At 46.9% G+C, this 21,536-nt stretch overlaps 1 protein-coding gene across 1 annotated transcript in view; it reads left to right on the forward strand.

Annotated features, from left to right (window-relative positions):
- LOC137525347 (uncharacterized) overlaps positions 1 to 21,536 on the forward strand; it is a 182,542-nt gene that overhangs the window by 39,405 nt on the left and 121,601 nt on the right. The window contains exon 4 of the mRNA XM_068246402.1: positions 14,200 to 14,691. Coding sequence (XP_068102503.1) covers positions 14,200 to 14,691 — 492 coding nt within the window. The remainder of the gene's footprint in view (positions 1 to 14,199; positions 14,692 to 21,536) is intronic.

Genomic DNA, 21,536 nt, shown 5'->3' on the forward strand with positions numbered 1-21,536 from the left:
AGAAAGGGGGGGGGCAATGCAGCCACAGAAAGGGGGGCAATGCAGCCACAGAAAGGGGGGACAAAGCGGCCACAGAAAGGGGGGACAAAGCGGCCACAGATAGGGGGGACAATGCAGCCACAGATAGGGGGGACAATGCAGCCACAGATTGGGGGGACAATGCAGCCACAGATTGGGGGGACAATGCAGCCACAGATGGGGGGACAATGCAGCCACAGATGGGGGGACAATGCAGCCACAGATGGGGGGACAATGCAGCCACAGATGGGGGGGACAATGCAGCCACAGATGGGGGGACAAAGCGGCCACAGAAAGGGAGGACAATGCAGCTACTGATAGGGGGGGACAATGCAGCCACAGAAAGGGGGGACAATGCAGCCACAGATAGGGGGGACAAAGTCGCCACAGAAAGGGAGGACAATACAGCTACATAAAGGGTGGACAATGCAGCCACAGAAAGGGGGGACAATGCAGCCACAGAAAGGGGGGACAATGCAGCCACAGATGGGGGGGACAAAGCGGCCACAGAAAGGGAGGACAATGCAGCTACAGAAAGGGGGGACAATGCAGCCACAGAAAGGGGGGACAAAGCGGCCACAGAAACGGGGGACAAAGCGGCCACAGAAACGGGGGACAAAGCGGCCACAGAAACGGGGGACAATGCGGCCACAGAAACGGGGCACAATGCGGCCACAGAAACGGGGCACAATGCGGCCACAGAAACGGGGCACAATGCGGCCACAGAAACGGGGCACAATGCGGCCACAGAAACGGGGCACAATGCGGCCACAGAAACGGGGGACAATGCAGCCACAGAAACGGGTGACAATGCAGCCACAGATAGGGGGGACAATGCAGCCACAGAAACGGGGGACAATGCAACCACAAACAGGACAAAAAAGCCACACAAACTGGGGGGGAAGGAGACAGTCCCACAAACAAGGGGGAAAATGCAGCCACACAAATGGGGGTCACACTTGTTATTAAGGGAAGGCACATGGGAGCCATAATTGCTAACAAGGACAAAGGGGGCCATTCCTATTAAGGGGGACATAGCTGGCCACACTAAATAAAGAGGACATGGGTTATATATATATATATATATATATATATATATATATATATATATATATATATATATATATATATATATATATATATATATTCTTAACAATAAAACATTATTGTCACACATCAGAATATAATACAGAGAAGGATGAAGAGTAATCAGAATACAGTGTGGGAAAGAATGCGGTATCAAGTGAGCAATCATATTGGAGGAGTCCTATAAAAGGGCCCGCATAAAATCCATAAAAGCATGAGGAATACTTTTTGTCTTTAATTGAAAGTATCTCTTTGCATTTCAGGGGGGCAACCCCCCTTTTCATCAGGCAAATAGTAGTTGCTTTGCTACATATTTATTTATTTTATTTATTTATTGTATTTATAAAGCGCCAACATATTACGCAGCACTGGACATTAATTTAGATTACAGACAATATTTAGGGATGACATACAGCAATATGACAATACAGGAATACAAGAAAACCAGATCACACAGCACAGTATGAGTACAAGGTAATGCTTAGTCAGTCACTGGAGGGGAGCATGGAGATCACACAGCACAGTATGAGTACAAGGTAATGCTTAGTCAGTCACTGGAGGGGAGCATGGAGATTAGGCAAGTTAGGTTCACTCAAATGCATAGCATGGGTTTACAGTAATGGAGGTTCATGATCAGGTAGGACACAAAAGGAGGAGGACCCTGCCCAAAGGCTTACAATCTAGAGGGAGAGGTAGAGACACGAAAGGTAGGAGACCAGAGTTCAGCTGTGGGTTTAAAGCAATTGTGAGGTGTGATAGGCCAGAGTGAAAAGGTGAGTTTTGAGGGCCTTCTTGAAGATGTTGAAGAAGGGGGCTGCCCTAATGGGTGGAGGTAGGGAGTTCCATAGTGTTGGAGCGGCTCTTGAGAAGTCCTGGAGGCGTGCATGGGACTGGGTGATGCGGGGGGAGGTCAGGCGGAGTGAGCGGCTAGGTGTGTATCTCTGAGTAAGATCAGAAATGTAGGTTGGACAGGTTTTGTGGACAGATTTCTAGGTCAGACACAATATCTTGAATCTGATTCTGGACTGGATAGGAAGCCAGTGGAGGGATTCACGGAGGGGAGCAGCCTTGGTGGAGCGATGGATTACTTGAGCAGGGGCAGTACTGTGGCCTGCTTGAAGTCTGAAGGGAAGGTGCCTCTGGATAGGGAGAGGTTAAAAAGGGTAGTGAGGACTGGGGCCAGATCCGTGAAGTGAGGCTGAAGAAGATCAGAAGGGATGGGGTCAAGAGGGGAGGTAGTGGTATGGGAAGTCTGCAGTAGGTGGTTGATTTCCTCAATGGTAGTAGGAGTGAAGTAAGTGAGGGGGTCGGTTGCGGTGAAATATTGGTGAAGCAGCTTTCTCTAGGGCTGATGAGAGAGTTTGGCGATACTGAGCTGCAGCAAGATTAGGACAGGTTAGGGTGGGGAGAGTGGAGGAGAGGGCATGGAGGGGGTCAGCAAGGCCACTAGGGTTTAGCTTGCGTAGGTCTCGCTGCCATTGACCAGGTGGGTGGGAGGGTAGTTTGGAGGTGCCTTCCGTGAGGAGGTTGAAGGGTGATGGTCTGAGGGTGGAAATGGTGCGATGTCGAGGTCTGCAGTGTTGGTGGATTTAGAGAATATAAGGTCGAGAGTGCGACCTGCAGTGTGTTGGTGTGTTGTACTAGGCCATGTGAGTTGGCTATGGTGAGTAGCCGGGTCACAACAGAGTTCTGGGGTTTATCGATGGGAATATTGAAATCCCCGAAGATGATGGTGGGAAGGTCAGAGTCGAGGATGTGTTGGAACCAGGAGCAAGGTTGTCGAGAAATTGTCGTGTGGAGCCCGGAGGGCAGTATAAGACTGCAACAATGGCTGGGAGGGGATTGTCGAGGCGAATAGTGTGGGCCTCAAATGATGTGAATTGTAGGGAGGAAGGTGGAGTGAGGACATGGAATGTGCAGGATGGGGAGAGGAGCAGACCCACCCCTCCCACGGTCCTGTTGACTGATCTGGGGGTGTGACTGAGGTGAAGCCCCCTGTAGGAGAGGGCAGCCTCTGCTGCAGAGTCAGAGGGGGTAAGCCATGTCTCACATTTAAATACAATAAGTCAAAGAACAATTGGTAGGACATTGAGGCAGTCTGGGCCAATCCGTGTCTATATGCAAATTTAATCAGGGACCATGAGTCTCTGTGGCATGTAAAAAATTTCTTGCACTAAGTGGGTTTGGTAAGTATATGAAGGGGTATAAAAGTGAGTAAGAGAGTCATAAAATAAAACTGCCACTAGGTGGCAGCCACAGTGCACTTATCTAAACCAATAAACCCTGCCGTTCCATCCTCATCCAACAGAGGGTGCATTCCCCCATTTTGGGGGGCATGCAGTTATTAATTGTTTCTAGAACTTGTTACTAAATTGTTACATACATTTTTACATAAGTGGTCACTAATGATTGAGTAATAACATTAAAGGTACACTATCAAAGTTTGTTTTTTTTCCCGAAGCCCTTTAGGCGTTAGAAGGGATTTGTAATGACAGATAATAGTAGTAAATGAAAAAAAAAATTCAACAGCTTATAAGATTTTGTATATTGCTGGGACAGTGCAGGGGTGACGGAGGAGTTTCTGTATTCAGCGTTATAGGCAACAACAGGAATGTCTCTCTTCCTCTGCACAAGCCTTGCCAGAGGCAAATAAACAATCCATGCTGGGCCAACAGCAGAGAGACTTCTTATGTGAGAGCAGATTATTTCACATGCTGTAGTGAGAGATTTACTGACTGAATCAGTGTTGAATCTGTGAATCTATTAGTACAGCGTGTGAAATAATCTGCCCTCGAACAAGAAGTCTCTGTGTTGTTGGCCCGGCATTGATTGTTTATTTACATCTGGCAAGGCTTGTGCAGAGGAAGAGAGGATGTTTTTTTCCTAGTCTACTAGTATTATCTGCCATAACAAATCTCTTCTAACTCCTAAAGGGCTTCTGGAAAAAAAACAACTTAAACTTTGATAGTGTCCCTTTAATTGCGGCTAGGAGTCATTGAAGAGGAACTATCAAAGAAACTGTCCTTCTGTGAACCCCACATAGGTTCCACTTCTCTGTCACTATTCAGAGGAATGATTTGCTGTTTGCCTGCTTTCTCACACATCATATAAGAACAACTGAGAATTTTTTTTAGCTACAGAGAAGGTTTTAAAGAGAAGCACCTGTACTTTTTCCTGTATTTGCATGACCCCCCCCCCCCCCTTCATTCAAAATGAGTTCAAGGCTGTAAACTCTGTTTACTTCAGACTGCGTGAGGCAGAGGGACACAGAATCAGGTACACAGAACTGCAGCTGATGAGTTATTTACACATTATTGGAAGGTATATTTCGGATTTCTATAATTTTGAAGAGATTTTACTCACAGTATTACAGCTAGTGAAGATTGTCTCTGTATGTTGGATGTGCTGGACACAGTCCTCCATAGTAATGCCCACAGTGAAAACTATTCTCTGTAAATGTCATATTTTCTTCACATAATAAAAAAAGGTGAAAAAAAAATCCTTTGTATTGCTATTTGCTAGTAATTACTGGAAATATATGTGGCATTTAGAGTTTTAGTTAACTTTGATGTTAATAGTGGGTTGAATGGTAGTTAATTAATTAACTTGGGGTGATGTAAATCTATGGGAGCTGCTATTCCTGCCACAGCATAGATATCACTCACCACCGCCATGCGCTGTCACCTCGCTCGCAGCTCCCACCAATCGCATTGCGCCGCAGCTCACTCGCCCTTCTGTCGGTATGACAGCAGAGCTCCATGGGCTGGTCAGGAGCTGATTTCATTGGCTCCTGACCCTGCCATCACTGTAAGCCAATCCCATTGGCTCACATTGATCACAGGAGCTTTTTTTTTGGTAGCGAGCAATCTGTTCTTTGAGGCAAAAAATGGAGGGTGCCGGCTGCACATGCACTCACCCAACAAATGGGAGCAGGGAAACCAAGCACCAAAGTCCACAGCAACCAGAAAAAGGGGATCCCGCTGCACCAGATGATGTGAAAGTAGAAATGTCTTTATTGTCCAATCCAGCATTACAGCAACAGATAAAAGCTCATGCGTATCGGAGCAGACGGCTCCTTAGTCATAGCTCCTAATAATCATAGCTATGAGTAGCCGTCTGCTCCGATACGCGGGAGCTTTTATCTGTTGCTGTAATGCTGGGTGGAACAATAAAGACATTTCTACTTTCAAATCATCTGGTGCAGCGGGGTCCCCTTTTTCTGGGATCTGTTCTTTGAATCTCAATGCTTTTATCCAGGTGTCGGTAACTGTTTTATTTGGGGACCTTTCTTGGAGGAATCTCTTCTTCAGGATCTTTGACTGTTCCTCAAAATCTGTGGTTTTTGTATCTGTGGTTCCTCCTGATCCTTTTAAAATGGCCTAACGGTACATTTTTGTTAGCCATTGGCATGGCTTGTAGTGTTCGCTAGTATAATTAACCACATAAGGACCACAGTCTTTTCACCCCTTAAGGACTAGAGCCTTTTTTTCCATTCAGACCACTGCAGCTTTCACGGTTTATTGCTCGGTCATACAACCTACCACCTAAATTAATTTTTCCTCCATTTCTTGTCCCTAATACAGCTTTCTTTTGGTGCTATTTGATTGCTGCTGTGATTTTTAGTTTTATTATATTCATCAAAAAAGACATGAATTTTGTCAATAAAATGATTTATTTTTTTTACTTTCTGTGTTGACATTTTTCACATGAAGTAAAATTTCTATATACATTTTTGTCCAAATTTATTGTGCTACATGTCTTTGATAAAAAAAAAAAAAACATTCAGTGTATATTTATTGGATTGGGTAAAAGTTATAGCGTTTACAAACTATGGTGCCAAAAGGGAATTTTCCCATTTTGAAGCATCTCTGACTTTTCTGAGCACCTGTCATGTTTCATGAGGTACTAAAATTCCAGGACAGTGTAAATACCCCTCAAATGACCCCATTTTGGAAAGAAGACATCCCAAAGTATTCACTAAGCGGCATGGTGAGTTCATAGAAGATTTTATTTTTTGTCACAATTTAGCGGAAAATGACACTTTGAAGAAAAAAAAAGGTTCCATTTCTACTAACTTGTGACAAAAAAAAAAAAATCTGCCACGGACTCACCATGCCCCTCTCTGAATACTTTGGGGTGTCTACTTTCCAAAATGGGGTCATTTGTGGGGTGTTTACTGCCCTGGCATTTTGGGGGTGCTAAATTGTAAGCACCCCTGTAAAGCCTAAAGGTGCTCATAGGACTTTGGACCCCTTAGCGCACCTAGACTGCAAAAAAGTGCCACACATGTGGTATCGCCGTACTCTAGAGAAATAGTATTTATGTGTTTTGGGGTGTATTTATTTTACACATACCCATGCTGGGTGGGAGAAATATCTCTGTAAATTAGATTTTTTTTTGATTTTTTTCACACACAATTGTCCATTTACAGAGAGATTTCTCCCACCCAGCATGGGTATGTGTAAAAATACACCCCGAAACACATTATACTACTTCTCCTGAGTACGGTGATACCACATGTGTGGCACTTTTTTGCAGCCTAGGTGCGCTAAGGGGCCCAACGTCCTATGAGTACCTTTAGAATTTCACAGGTCATTTTGAGGCATTTGGTTTCTAGACTACTCCTCACACTTTAGGGCCCCTAAAATGCCAGGGCAGTATAGGAACCCCACAAGTGACCCCATTTTAGAAAGAAGACACCCCAAGGTATTCCGTTAGGAGTATGGTGAGTTCATAGAAGATTTTATTTTTTGTCACAAGTTAGCGGAAATTGATTTTTATTGTTTTTTTTTCACAAAGTGTCATTTTCCACTTACTTGTGACAAAAATTATTATCTTCTATGAACTCAACATATGCCTAACGGACTACCTTGGGGTGTCTTCTTTCTAAAATGGGGTCACTTGTGGGGTTCCTATACTGCCCTGGCATTTTAGGGGCCTCCTACACATGTCTGAGTTAAGTCATAAGTAAAGTAATTATTGAATCAAAGGCTGACTGCACGTGATTCCACAAAAAGAGCTTGCAGTTAGCTTATTCACCACAAGATGTCGATCTCGCCTCTACCACGTGGAAGGCACAGAAAGGATCATATTTACCCAAAGAAGGGAAATGATGTAACAGCAGGAAGAGAAGTTGCAGGAGGTGAGAGAACACGCGGCTGGAAGAGGTAATTGTGTGAATCTTATTATATATGGAGCAGAGCAGAGGTTTGGGGTGGGCATGCTTTGTTACAGAGGAGGACATAGTACACCTGTCACTATTCTGATCATCCCCCTTGATGAGACTTATATATAACTGCTGTGACAGCTTTCTATTGCTCCCCTACATAGATTATGGGTTTGCATCTCACCTTGCTAGTAATAACTTAGTTCAGTCACATAACAGAGACAAGAGAAGATATCTATACTCAGGGTCGTAACTAGAAAACACCGGGCCCCCTGTAAAACTTTGGATGGGGGCCAGCTCAAGGCCGTTTTGGGGGGCAGCAGAGGTCGCAGCCAGGCATGCTCAAATAACTAATTTGAATGAAATCCTAATAGGTGTTCTTTCATCCCGCTAATTACATCACCTGTGCGGGTGGGCGAGGGGGAGTTAATCTTACGCCTGAGGCGTCTTTTTCGCTCTGTCCCTCGGCGCCTCCCACGAAGCTCCCGTCCGGCTGCAACACACCCTGGGCTCTTTCTTCTGTGTACGAGATCTTGTGCTTTCCGGCAGGCTGGTACAGTCATTGGCTCGGCATAGCAATAGGCGGGACCATTCTGTACTACTGACTGCAGAGTGCGCCTCCAGGAACGAGCAAGCCATTTGCCCGCTCAAGTACAGAGAAGGGACGCTGGAGCCTGTGTGGCTAAGGCAGGCCTGGGCAATCTAATGCTGGGAATACTACACGGTATGGCTCGATTGATAATTTCCGACATGTCCGATCACCCGCCCGATCGATTCTGCGTTCGATACCGCAGGGGGGACAATGGAAAAAGATAAGGAAAACGAGCAGAAGATAAGAGAATCACCCACGGGGTCGAGCGGGGAATCGATTGGGCGGCAGAATCGAGGCACGGAAACTCACCGTGTATTCCCAGCATAAGGCTCTTTGACTTTGTAATTAGTAATTCAGTGCCACCTTTCCTTCTCACAGTTGCGTCACGAAGTCAATTATCTCTCCCTCCCCACTGAATGTGTATCTGTAATTGCAAACCGTCTCAGTGAAATACGGCACTTCTGTTTAGAAGACGGTAGAGAGGAGTGGGAAGTGCAGGCAATCACTCCACTAGCAGAGAACGGGCCTACCTGGAGAACAGAGCACACAGACAGCAGCGCTGAAAGGCAGGCTTGCTCAAATTCGTATTCGGGAGATACCCGGATAGTTCTATCCAGATATCTCACAGTACACCTGTGCGGGTGGGGGGAGGGTCAATCTTACCTGTCTGAAGTCTTCTTGCTCCGTCCCTCGGCACCCCCCATGATGCGGTCCACGCACATCACGTGACGCCAAACACTTCCTCCTTCAACCCGGAAGGAGGAAGTGTTTGGAGTCACGTGACTGCCGCGTCGAGGGACGGAGCAAGAAGACATCAGACAGGTAAGATTGATGGCAGCCCAGCTGTGACCTTGGTAAGATGAGTTTGCATACATAAGGCTCTGTTCTGCAGTTTATTCCCCCTCCCCCCACCTTTTTTTTTTAACCCTAAGGATGCACTTATTAAACTCTGAAATCACCAGGGCCAGCATGCACTTTCAGACCATGCTGGGCTTTGCATTTTAACAAAGAAAACCCTAGTTCATATCTATGTTTGAGTTTGCAGCTTCTCTTTGTGATCTGATCTGTAGGACATGCTGAGCCTTGTGGTTCCACAATGATTCCTCATCAAATTAATGCATTCAGCTGGAAACAATCAATGGTGTCCTCAAACAGCAGGGAAAACTTTACCAAACAGATGATTGGTGGTGGAATAAACCCCAAAACATCGACTGAATGATTGAGGTCGGTTTCTACCACTAACAATGCCCAATACATATAACTGTATAGTACTGGACACGTGTTAGCTATGTGATGTGTGTTGCACCTGCACTGTGAGCTGGATTTGTGTAGCTGCAAATAAAAGTCTATTTTTGCTTTAAAAAAACAAAAACAAACAAAAAGCACTGTCATACCACATCGAAAACAACCACAAAACAGTTTATACTAAAATGTCCAAATCCAGAGTTGTCCGAAAGAGGATTATCCACGCTTCATTATGTTGAATACAGGACTCAACTTACAACTTCAACATACAATATCCCAAAACACAACCTGTTTGTACACAGGGAGCCACCTGTAATCTGGCATGTATCATGCCTTGTTAGCAGACTAATTCAGTTTTTATAAACCCTGGTACACACCATGCAATTTCCCATCAGATAGATGGGTTGAATAGATAATTTCCGACAGCTCCGATCTGAATTCTGATCATCTTTGTGATCGATTTACATAGAAGTGATCAGAAATACGATTTGAAATCAGATCGGATCTGTTGGAAAATATTGACCCATCTATCTGATAGGAAATTGCATGGTGTGTACCAGGCTTCAAACAGATGGAAAGTGCCATGCTCCTCTGTTTAGATCTAATGCCTAGTACACACCATACAATGTTCTGTTAGATTTTTCTGATAGATTTTCTGTAATTAGATTATATTCTGTAAAGTATTGGTAGAGACTGGTCATTATCTCTGGTGCATTGTCTTCTGGTGATCTCCTGCTGAGTAGAACAATGCCTAATTGCTCGTCAGATAGATGGTTAGATAGATCATTTCCAACATGTTGGATATTGTCTATCTGGCAGGTAAATCTAATGCTGGGTTTACACCATACAATTTTCTGTTATGCTGGGAATACACGGTACGTTTCTGCACCGTGTATCGAGCAGCTGATCAGGCTAGCTGATAATATTCAGCTGGTCCGATCACGCTGCTCGACCCCCGCCCGCTCGATCCCTGCCGGCGGACAGGCGGTAATCGATCCGCGCGGACGCGGAGGGAGTCGGCCCGGCGGCTAATCGGCCGCCGGATCGACCCGTGTATTCCCAGCATTAGATTCTTCTGTTAGATTTTTCTGTTAGATATTCTGTAAAGCCCCATCTACAAGATACGATTCTTTGTGCGATTCAATTACGATTCTATTTACGATCTGATTAAATCCGACATGTCCGATCGGGATTCGATGTAATTCGTTTTGCTATTGTTTTGCAATGGCAAATCAAACTGAATCGAATCGAATCCCGATCGGACATGTCGGATTTAATCAAATTGTATATAGAATCGTAATCGAATCGTACAAAGAATGGTATCGTGTAGATTGGGCTTTATTATTATTTTCTGTAGAGAATGATAAGTATCTCTGGTGCATTGTCTTCTGTTTATCGCCTAAACAACAATGCCTAATTGCTCGGGACATAGATCGTAAGATAGATACATTTCCAACATGTTGAACTTTATCTATCTGGCAGCTAAATCTTAAGCTGGCCATACACTGGCCCGATTTGCCGCCGTTTTGACAGCCGATTCGATCACTGGGATCGAATCTGCTGCCAATCGTTCGCGCTACACGCCGAATTTCGATCCATTTCGTCCGATCCCGTCGATCGCTCCGTGCGGAAAATACCGCCGATCGCCCGCGGGTAGGGAGCGCGTCGCTAGCGGCGTTCGAGTGCCCGACGACTGACGCAATAGAGCGGCAATACATTACCTGCTCCGCCTGCGCGACTGCCCCCGGTCACCGCTGCTCCGTGTCCGCGCTGGTCTCCGGCAGGGCGCTCTGCTGCTTAAACTTCCTGCCAGGCAGGAAGAAGTAAAGCATGCTGGACCTGGAGACCAGCGCGGACACGGAGTAGTGGAGACCTGGGGACTGGAGTCGTGCCGGCAGAGCAGGTAATGTATGCAGGTATGGGGAGCGGCGGCAGCAGCACCACCACCACAACAGATTGTGAACGGTTTCAGGCTGAAATCGGTTCACAATCTGTTTGCAGTAAAGGTGGCCATACGATCCCTCTCTGATCAGATTCGATCAGAGAGGGATCTATCTGTTGGTCGAATCTGATGGCTACCTTAATGCTGGGCATACACGGCGCGATAATGCATCGGTATAGAGCCAGCGGTGCGTGGATCGATTCCCGCTCTTCCCGGTGGGCACTTCCTTATCTGCGCTTTGTTTTTGCCCATTGTCCGCCGGTGGGGATCGAGCCAGGAATCGATCCAAGCGGTGATCGGACACGTCGGAAATTATCAATTGAGCCATCAGTGGCTCGATTGATAAGAAAATACACCGCCGTGTATGCCCAGCATAACAGAAAATTGTATGATATAAACCCAGCATAACAGAAAATCTTACAGAAAATTGTATGGTGTGTACTAGGAATACCTCCTTACCCCTCATGAGACACAGAAACTTTGTATAAGCAGCAAATAATCCTGAAAAAGGCTTTTAGAATATGCAGTTGTACATGGATGACAGTGGGTAGAGCCAGTTTTTGCTCTACGTTGTGAACTGTGCATGTGCAGCCCCAATGCCTACACAAAATGTTGTAACTAATGGGTGCAGCGGTGAGTCTGGGCACTGCACAAGCATTTCAAAATTGGTGATTTTAGGTACCGTTGATAATTAAGCCATGCACCCCAGTTTTTGAACAGTTCTATGCCAGAGCTTCTAGCATTTGTTGTACAGAGCAGTGGATTGAGTAGAGGTTTTCCACCTGAAGGTGATGTACTTTTTCCAGGTTTTGGCTTGTCACGTTCACTTTAGGACAGATGGATCATTTCTTTAAGCACACCTGAACTGACAGAACTGACAGTCATATGGAGGCGCAGTGTTCTCTCCAGGCTCTTTTAGCCAGCTCCACAAGCTGACATCAGCTTGTTTCCTCCTCATTCTTCTCCTATGCAGTAAGCAGAGCTGCATTGGTCCTGCATTCCGACGGTTGGCTACTTTTTCATGCCACCCAGCTGGAAAAAAATTCTGGGGAGAACACTGTATGTGTTGCTGCCGACCGCAGCTGCTACTGATTGATGCTCATGCTGCGACCCCTCCTGCCCCCCAAAACAGGGCTGTATGGCTTGCAGCCCCTATTGTTACGCCCCTATATATACAGAATATAGCCATGTTCCTCTGGTGCTGGCATTTCCCCGTATACCCTCCTCTGCCCCCAGCATTGCCGTATTACCATGCACTGTAGCCATATCCCCTATCATTCCACCCCCCCCCCCCCCCAGTATTTAACTCCCTCCTGGGGTAATACTAATCTTGGGTAGTCGTCAGGGCAGAGGCCCGGGGCGCCAGTCTCTGGGAGTGCAGCCCTGAGGGTGTGCCTGTGCCCCCCACCCCTCCCCGAACAGTTCAGAGTTATGACTCTGCATGTTTGAGAGACTACCTAATACTGGGGTTACATCTGCCCATCCTGGGAAGGGAGGCTGCTTAATACTGGGCATACATCTGGCAGTCTATATTGGGAGGAGGCTGCCTCATACTGGGGGTGCATCTGCCTATCTAACTTGGGGAGAGGGGCTGCTGAATATTGGGGCACACTTGCCTGTCCTAGGAAGAGAGACTGCTTTATACTGGGGGTATATTTAGAAATCTATACTTGCGGTAGGTCTGGCTATCTAGCCTGGGAGGAGGGTATCCTAATACTGGGGGTACATCTGCCTATCCTCGAAGGGAGGATGCCTAATACTGGGGGTACATGTAACCTGGGGAGGGGAGATGCCTTATATATGGGGTACATCCAGGTATCTCTAATGGGGAGGGTGGGCTGCCTACTACTGGGGGTACTGGATAGTGGGGCTGGCTGGATAGTGTAATGGTTAAGGGCTGTGCCTCTGACACGGGAGATCAGGGTTCAGATCTCGGCTCTGCCTGTTCAGTAAGCCAGCACCTATTCAGCAGGAGACCTTAGGCAAGTCTCCCTAACACTGCTACGGCCTATAGAGCGCGTCCTAGTGGCTGCAGCTCTGGCGCTTTGAGTCCGCCAGGAGAAAAGCGCTGTATAAGTGTTTGTCTTCTTTGTCTTTTACTTCTGCCTAGTCAGCTTGGGGAGAGAGACTGCTTAAAACTGGAGGCAAATCTGGATATCTAACTTGGGGAGGAAGACTACTTGATGCACCTGGCATTTGAAACCCTTCAGCACTTTATTTGGCCTGAGGAAGTGGGCAGAGACACAAAATACATGTTGCCTGTGCTTATTAAAAATTAATATTTATATAAAGGAATTTGGCATTATTGAGGTAAGCCACCTCCCCCTTTTCTCTTTTATTTGTTTTCAACTCAGTTTTAGACACTCCCGGGTGCCTCTTACCCCCTTTATGATGGCTTCCCGGGTCTTCCAGATGCTGACAAGTCAGACCACCCCTTGCCTTGAGCTCCATCACTCTGTTATCAATGGCTGGAGTGAAAAGGACTATCTACAGATGAGAGATGTCTGAATTCTATACCGAGGAAAAGGGTGAATGTTTAGTGATAGGAAGGGTGTGAGCAGGAATCCAGGCGCATGCATCTTTATAGAGAGAGCTTGCAGGGAGTAGTAGTTTTATTGTTAGGGTAGTCTGCCTTTATTCCTGAGAATGATACAAAGTATCTATGTGGGGGGTTAGTTTACATAATTGCCCCTTAGGGAGGGAGACATAGAGAATAATATAATCTGTGAATAGTGCGGAGCTCTGATTGGCTGATCTTGTATGCCATGGAATACTGAGCCCATAAGATCCTCGTGGAGCAGCTCCCACCTCCAGCTGGTGCCTCACACGTATGCACACTCTCTGTGTTACCTTATCTCTATCTCTTATCCTATATCTCCAGCTGTTCTCTCTTCACATCCTCATCCATCTACTGCTGCCGGCACTGCTGTAACCTCCCAGGAATGTGTGCATGGAGAGGAGGAGAGAAGCACCAGATGATGAGCAAGGCACACCGGGAGAGAGGACTGTGGTGCTGAATGTGCAGATACCACAGCTTATGGGATATTATCACACCCTAGCAAATGATGTTTATTTCTGTGCTCTGATTTTAATATTTTACTGCTTTCTAATATTTTCTAATATTTCACTGCTTTAATTTATTTTTTTTAGAGCTAAGATCTGAGCTCAAAGAACAAAAGACCTGTGTGACGGGTGATAATCATTCTCTGGAGGAGGGTGTCATGATGCGTCCAATTAAAGAGGAAAAAGAAAAGACCTATGTGATGAGTGATCCACAGTGTATGGAGCAGGGTGGCATGATGGGGACCATTAAAGAAGAAGAAGAAGAGATCAATGTGAGGAGTGATCAGCATTCTATGGAGGAGGGTGGCATGATGGGGACAATTAAAGAAGAAGAAGGAGAGACATATGTGAGGAGTGATCAGCATTCTATGGAGGAGGGTGGCATAATGAGGACAATTAAAGAAGAAGAAGGAGACACATATGTGAGGAGTGATCAGCAGTATATGGAGGAGGGTGGCAGGATGATGACAATTAAAAAGGAAGAAGATGAAACATATGTGAGGAGTGACCAGCAGTCTATGGAGGAGAGTGACGTGATAAGGACTAGTGAAGAGGACATTATTACTGGGATGAGCATTGGTAAGTGATAAATGTATCTCCTTTCAATGTCCATGGCATATACAGTGCTGTCCATAATTATTCATACCCCTGGGAAATTTTGACTTAAAAGTTACTTTTATTCAACCATCAAGTAATTTTTGACGGGAAATGACATAGGTGTCTCCCAAAAGATAATAAGACGATGTAACAAAAAAAAAATATTTTCAGCTTTTTTTTTTACATTTAAGCAAAAAGTGTCCAGTCCAAAATTATTCATACCCTTCACAAACTGTCACAGCCTGTGGGAAAATCCAAAGTTCTATACCACTCCAAATAGTCCAAGCTTTTCTAAAGCATCCTAATTACCCTGATTAATAAGGAACAGCTGTTTTAATCAACCCAGCAAGTAAAAAACAGCAGCTGTCTGCAGTTGGTTTGTAGACAGTCATGGCTAAGACAAAGGAGCTCAGTGAGGACCTGCGGCTGTGCTTTGTGGCTGCTCAGGAAAGGGCTACAAGACCATTTCTAAATGTTCTGAAAGTTCCAGTGGCTACAGTGCAAAGTATTATTAAAAAATACAAGATGTTCCGTGAAAAGAATCCAAGGATCACCAACAAGGCCATCATGAGGAATTTGGGCTCTGCTGGTGGCAATGTCTCGAGGCAGACAATCCAACGGACACTGCACACTGCTGGGTTCCACAGATGCAGACCAAGGAGGACGCCACTTCTCCATATAAGGCACACAAAAGCTTGCTTGGTCTTAGCAAATGCTCATCTGGACAAAGAAGAATACTTCTGGACTTCTGTGTGATGGTCAGATGAAACAAAGATTTAATTGTTTGGTCACAATGATGTTTCCTTCATTTGGTGTAAATGGAAAAAAAAAAAGACCAAGCCTTCAACCCAAAGAACACTATCCCCACTGTCAAACATGGTGGTGAGAACCTAATGCTTTACGGGTGTTTTTCAGCCAATGGACCAGGGAACCTAATCACAGTAAACAACACGAGCAATACATGAGGATTCTCAACAACAACATCAGGCAGTCTGCAGAGAAACTTGGCCTTAGCCACCAGTGGACATTTAAGTATGACACACAGCAAAAGTGGTGAAGAAATGGTTAGCAGACAACAACATTAACGTTTGGAGTGGCCCAGACAGAGTCCTAACTTGAATCCAATTGAAAATCTGTGGAGGGAGCTAATGATCAGGGTGATGGCGAGAAGACCCCCCACTGGAACAAATTGGAGATGGCACACAAGACCCCCCCCCCCCCCCCCCCCCCCCAACCTCAAAAATGTGCAGTTCATTGCTAAAGGTGAATGGGCAAAAAATACCTGGGGAGACATACAAAAAGCTGGTCTGCAATTTTAGGAAGCGTTTAATTGCTGCAATAGCCAATAAATGCTTTTCTATTGATTATTGAGACGTGTATGATTAATTTTGGACTGGACACTTTTTGCTCAAGTGTAAATAAAAGCTGACAAATTTGTTTTTTTTCTACAATAATGCCACTTGTACATCATCTTATTATCTTTTGGGAGATACCGATGTCATTTCCCGTCAAAAAATGACTTGCTGGTTGAATAAAAGTAACTTTAAGTAAAAATTTGCCAGGGGTATGAATAATTATGGGCAGCACTGTAAGCTGTGTGTTCCAAATGTATACAGGAGTCAAGTCTGAGGAAGGCTTCATAGCTTAAATTTTATTACTTCATCTTAATTCAAAACTTCTTGCTTTCACTAGTGCAATAAGCTAACTCTCTAACTGGTTGACAAAGCTAACAATTAGTAAGCTAACTCTCTAACTGAGTCACTAAATTATCAATCACAGGTTGAATGAGTCTCATATGAGCACAAATCAATTACAAAATGCAAATACACAGCATTGCTCTCTCCAGCACAACCTCTCACACAGTGCTGAGTAACAGCAAGGAGATAATCCAAGATGGCATCCGCCTTATATAGGGAAGGGTGTGGCCAGAGCTCAGCTTTAAAAAAAAATTGCACTTCTGTAATGGACTCAAAGTCGTAATTACAGCTTGCATCCGTAGACATGGGTGCACTGGTAGTGAGAATTTGTAATCTCGGCGGATTACGGATTATGACTATGGTGCTGTAGTCCACTATTACGACTTGTCACTACAGATATCCGTTAATTTACAAATCATTATGCCCAACACTACATGGGACAAAAGGGGTGGCAAAAGGGAGTTAGACTGGCCTCCCCTTGACCATCCAGGGCGACACCACCAGACCAGATGCCGCCCCACAACTCCTACCCTTCCCAGCACCATGTAGGGTGACCCAATGGACAGTGAAAGGGAGGTACCATCCCTGCCTATGCCTGCTGCTCCAGGCATGTGTAGTGAGGTGCACCCTGCCTCCGACTGTGTGGTCCAACAACCAGGATACACATTCCACTACATGCCGATGTAGGGCTGGGATAGCAGCTCTGGTAAAATAATGGAGGCAGAAGTTCTGCCATTGTGGCTCCAAAAAGCACATCAGCTGGCGGAAGGGGGCACTTTCTACCAGCTGATAGGGCAGAAAGCTGTTGGGCCAACAATCTTGCCAGGAGCCCATTGTTGCGGATCACTGTTGGGCCAGTTGGGGCGAGAGGCCTCCTCCGTGCAATCATTTCTGGGAGAAAGGGCTGGTGCTGGGCGACAAACTGGGGGGAGAAGACAGCTGATGAAATCTGGATGCTGCTTCCAGCCTGGTGTGCAGAGGGAGTTGGCGTGCAGTGGGACTGGGCAGGCTGCATATGATGCACAGAGTGATGGCTAGAGGAAGACAAGAAGTGTGTTGCAAAATCTTCAGCTGATATAAGCATGAAGAAATAAGAGGGGGAGGGGGATGGAGAACGGAGGTAAAGGTGCTGAACAAGCGCTTTTGATTGTGGAAATTGACTTTTTTTGCCACAGAGAGTGCATTATTGAAGTTGTTTAAGGCTTTTTTGAATGAGATGAAGTCCTCACTTGTGTTAATTTTCCTCCAACGCAGTTCAGCTACTCTAGAGGATTTTTTCAACTGTTTAGTAACAATGGTCAGCCAGGGTTGGCGAATGACCCAATGAGGGCGGACATTGGTAAGAGGGGTGAAGTCATCCATAACTTTTGTGATGGAGCTGTTGTAGTGTGTAGCAGCTGAGTCTGGGTCAGTGAAGGATTGTGTGAGGAGAGGTGCCAGGGCATCAGAGACAGGTTGCATGTCTAGATGTGTAGCTGCTGAGTCTGGGTCAGTGAAGGATTGTGTGAGGAGAGGTGCCAGGGCATCAGAGACAGGTTGCATGTCTAGATGTGTAACTGCTGAGTCTGGGTCAGTGGAGGATTGTGTGAGGAGAGGTGCCAGGGCATCAGAGACAGGTTGCATGTCTAGATGTGTAGCTGCTGATTCTGGGTCAGTGGAGGATTGTGTGAGGAGAGGTGCCAGGGCATCAGAGACAGGTTGCACGTCTAGATGTGTAGCAGCTGAGTCTGGGTCAGTGGAGGATTGTGTGAGGAGAGGTGCCAGGGCATCAGAGACAGGTTGCATGTCTAGATGTGTAGCTGCTGAGTCTGGGTCAGTGGAGGATTGTGTGAGGAGAGGTGCCAGGGTATCAGAGACAGATTGCATGTCTAGATGTGTAGCTGCTGAGTCTGGGTCAGTGGAGGATTGTGTGAGGAGAGGTGCCAGGGCATCAGAGACAGATTGCATGTCTAGATGTGTAGCTGCTGAGTCTGGGTCAGTGGAGGATTGTGTGAGGAGAGGTGCCAGGGCATCAGAGACAGATTGCATGTCTAGATGTGTAGCAGCAGAGTCTGGGTCAGTGGAGGATTGTGTGAGGAGAGGTGTCAGGGCATCAGAGACCGGTTGCATGTCTAGATGTGTAGCTGCTGAGTCTGGGTCAGTGGAGGATTGTGTGAGGAGAGGTTCCAGGGCATCAGAGATAGGTTGCATGTCTAGATGTGTAGCTGCTGAGTCTGGGTCAGTGGAGGATTGTGTGAGGAGAGGTGCCAGGGCATCAGAGACAGGTTGCATGTCTAGATGTGTAGCTGCTGAGTCTGGGTCAGTGGAGGATTGTGTGAGGAGAGGTGCCAGGGTATCAGAGACAGGTTGCACGTCTAGATGTGTAGCAGCTGAGTCTGGGTCAGTGGAGGATTGTGTGAGGAGAGGTGCCAGGGCATCAGAGACAGGTTGCATGTCTAGATGTGTAGCTGCTGAGTCTGGGTCAGTGGAGGATTGTGTGAGGAGAGGTGCCAGGGCATCAGAGACAGATTGCATGTCTAGATGTGTAGCAGCAGAGTCTGGGTCAGTGGAGGATTGTGTGAGGAGAGGTGTCAGGGCATCAGAGACCGGTTGCATGTCTAGATGTGTAGCTGCTGAGTCTGGGTCAGTGGAGGATTGTGTGAGGAGAGGTTCCAGGGCATCAGAGATAGGTTGCATGTCTAGATGTGTAGCTGCTGAGTCTGGGTCAGTGGAGGATTGTGTGAGGAGAGGTTCCAGGGCATCAGAGACAGGTTGCATGTCTAGATGTGTAGCTGCTGAGTCTGGGTCAGTGGAGGATTGTGTGAGGAGAGGTGTCAGGGCATCAGAGACCGGTTGCATGTCTAGATGTGTAGCTGCTGAGTCTGGGTCAGTGGAGGATTGTGTGAGGAGAGGTGCCAGGGCATCAGAGACAGATTGCATGTCTAGATGTGTAGCTGCTGAGTCTGGGTCAGTGGAGGATTGTGTGAGGAGAGGTTCCAGGGCATCAGAGACAGGTTGCATGTCTAGATGTGTAGCTGCTGAGTCTGGGTCAGTGGAGGATTGTGTGAGGAGAGGTGCCAGGGCATCAGAGACAGGTTGCATGTCTAGATGTGTAGCTGCTGAGTCTGGGTCAGTGGAGGATTGTGTGAGGAGAGGTGCCAGGGCATCAGAGACAGGTTGCATGTCTAGATGTGTAGCTGCTGAGTCTGGGTCAGTGGAGGATTGTGTGAGGAGAGGTGCCAGGGCATCAGAGACAGGTTGCATGTCTAGATGTGTAGCAGCAGAGTCTGGGTCAGTGAAGGATTGTGTGAGGAGAGGTGCCAGGGCATCAGAGACAGGTTGCATGTCTAGATGTGTAGCTGCTGAGTCTGGGTCAGTGGAGGATTGTGTGAGGAGAGGTGCCAGGGCATCAGAGACAGGTTGCATGTCTAGATGTGTAGCTGCTGAGTCTGGGTCAGTGGAGGATTGTGTGAGGTGAGGTGCCAGGGCATCAGAGACAGGTTGCATGTCTAGATGTGTAGCAGCTGAGTCTGGGTCAGTGGAGGATTGTGTGAGGAGAGGTGCCAGGGCATCAGAGACAGATTGCATGTCTAGATGTGTAGCTGCTGAGTCTGGGTCAGTGGAGGATTGTGTGAGGAGAGGTGCCAGGGAATCAGAGACAGATTGCATGTCTAGATGTGTAGCTGCTGAGTCTGGGTCAGTGGAGGATTGTGTGAGGAGAGGTGCCAGGGAATCAGAGACAGGTTGCATGTCTAGATGTGTAGCAGCTGAGTCTGGGTCAGTGGAGGATTGTGTGAGGAGAGGTGCCAGGGCATCAGAGACAGATTGCATGTCTAGATGTGTAGCTGCTGAGTCTGGGTCAGTGGAGGATTGTGTGAGGAGAGGTGCCAGGACATCAGAGACAGATTGCATGTCTAGATGTGTAGCTGCTGAGTCTGGGTCAGTGGAGGATTGTGTGAGGAGAGGTGCCAGGGAATCAGAGACAGATTGCATGTCTAGATGTGTAGCTGCTGAGTCTGGGTCAGTGAAGGATTGTGTGAGGAGAGGTGCCAGGGCATCAGTGACAGGTTGCATGTCTAGATGTGTAGCAGCAGAGTCTGGATCAGTGAAGGATTGTGTGAGGAGAGGTGCCTGGGCATCAGTGACAGGTTGCATGTCTAGATGTGTAGCAGCAGAGTCTGGATCAGTGAAGGATTGTGTGAGGAGAGGTGCCAGGGCATCAGAGACAGGTTGCATGTCTAGATGTGTAGCAGCAGAGTCTGGATCAGTGAAGGATTGTGTGAGGAGAGGTGCCTGGGCATCAGTGACAGGTTGCATGTCTAGATGTGTAGCTGCAGAGTCTGGGTCAGTGGAGTATTGTGTGAAGGGAGGTGCCTGGGCATCAGAGACAGATTGCATGTCTAGATGTGTAGCAGCAGAGTCTGGGTCAGTGAAGGATTGTGTGAGGAGAGGTGCCAGGGCATCAGAGACAGGTTGCATGTCTAGATGTGTAGCTGCTGAGTCTGGGTCAGTGGAGGATTGTGTGAGGAGAGGTGCCAGGGCATCAGAGACAGGTTACATGTCTAGATGTGTAGCTGCTGAGTCTGGGTCAGTGGAGGATTGTGTGAGGAGAGGTGCCAGGGCATCAGAGACAGGTTGCATGTCTAGATGTGTAGCAGCAGAGTCTGGGTCAGTGAAGGATTGTGTGAGGAGAGGTGCCAGGGCATCAGAGACAGGTTGCATGTCTAGATGTGTAGCTGCTGAGTCTGGGTCAGTGGAGGATTGTGTGAGGAGAGGTGCCAGGGCATCAGAGACAGGTTGCATGTCTAGATGTGTAGCTGCTGAGTCTGGGTCAGTGGAGGATTGTGTGAGGTGAGGTGCCAGGGCATCAGAGACAGGTTGCATGTCTAGATGTGTAGCAGCTGAGTCTGGGTCAGTGGAGGATTGTGTGAGGAGAGGTGCCAGGGCATCAGAGACAGATTGCATGTCTAGATGTGTAGCTGCTGAGTCTGGGTCAGTGGAGGATTGTGTGAGGAGAGGTGCCAGGGAATCAGAGACAGATTGCATGTCTAGATGTGTAGCTGCTGAGTCTGGGTCAGTGGAGGATTGTGTGAGGAGAGGTGCCAGGGAATCAGAGACAGGTTGCATGTCTAGATGTGTAGCAGCTGAGTC

The sequence above is a fragment of the Hyperolius riggenbachi genome, chromosome 7 (genome assembly GCF_040937935.1).
Source record: "Hyperolius riggenbachi isolate aHypRig1 chromosome 7, aHypRig1.pri, whole genome shotgun sequence".
Classification (NCBI taxonomy): domain Eukaryota; kingdom Metazoa; phylum Chordata; class Amphibia; order Anura; family Hyperoliidae; genus Hyperolius; species Hyperolius riggenbachi.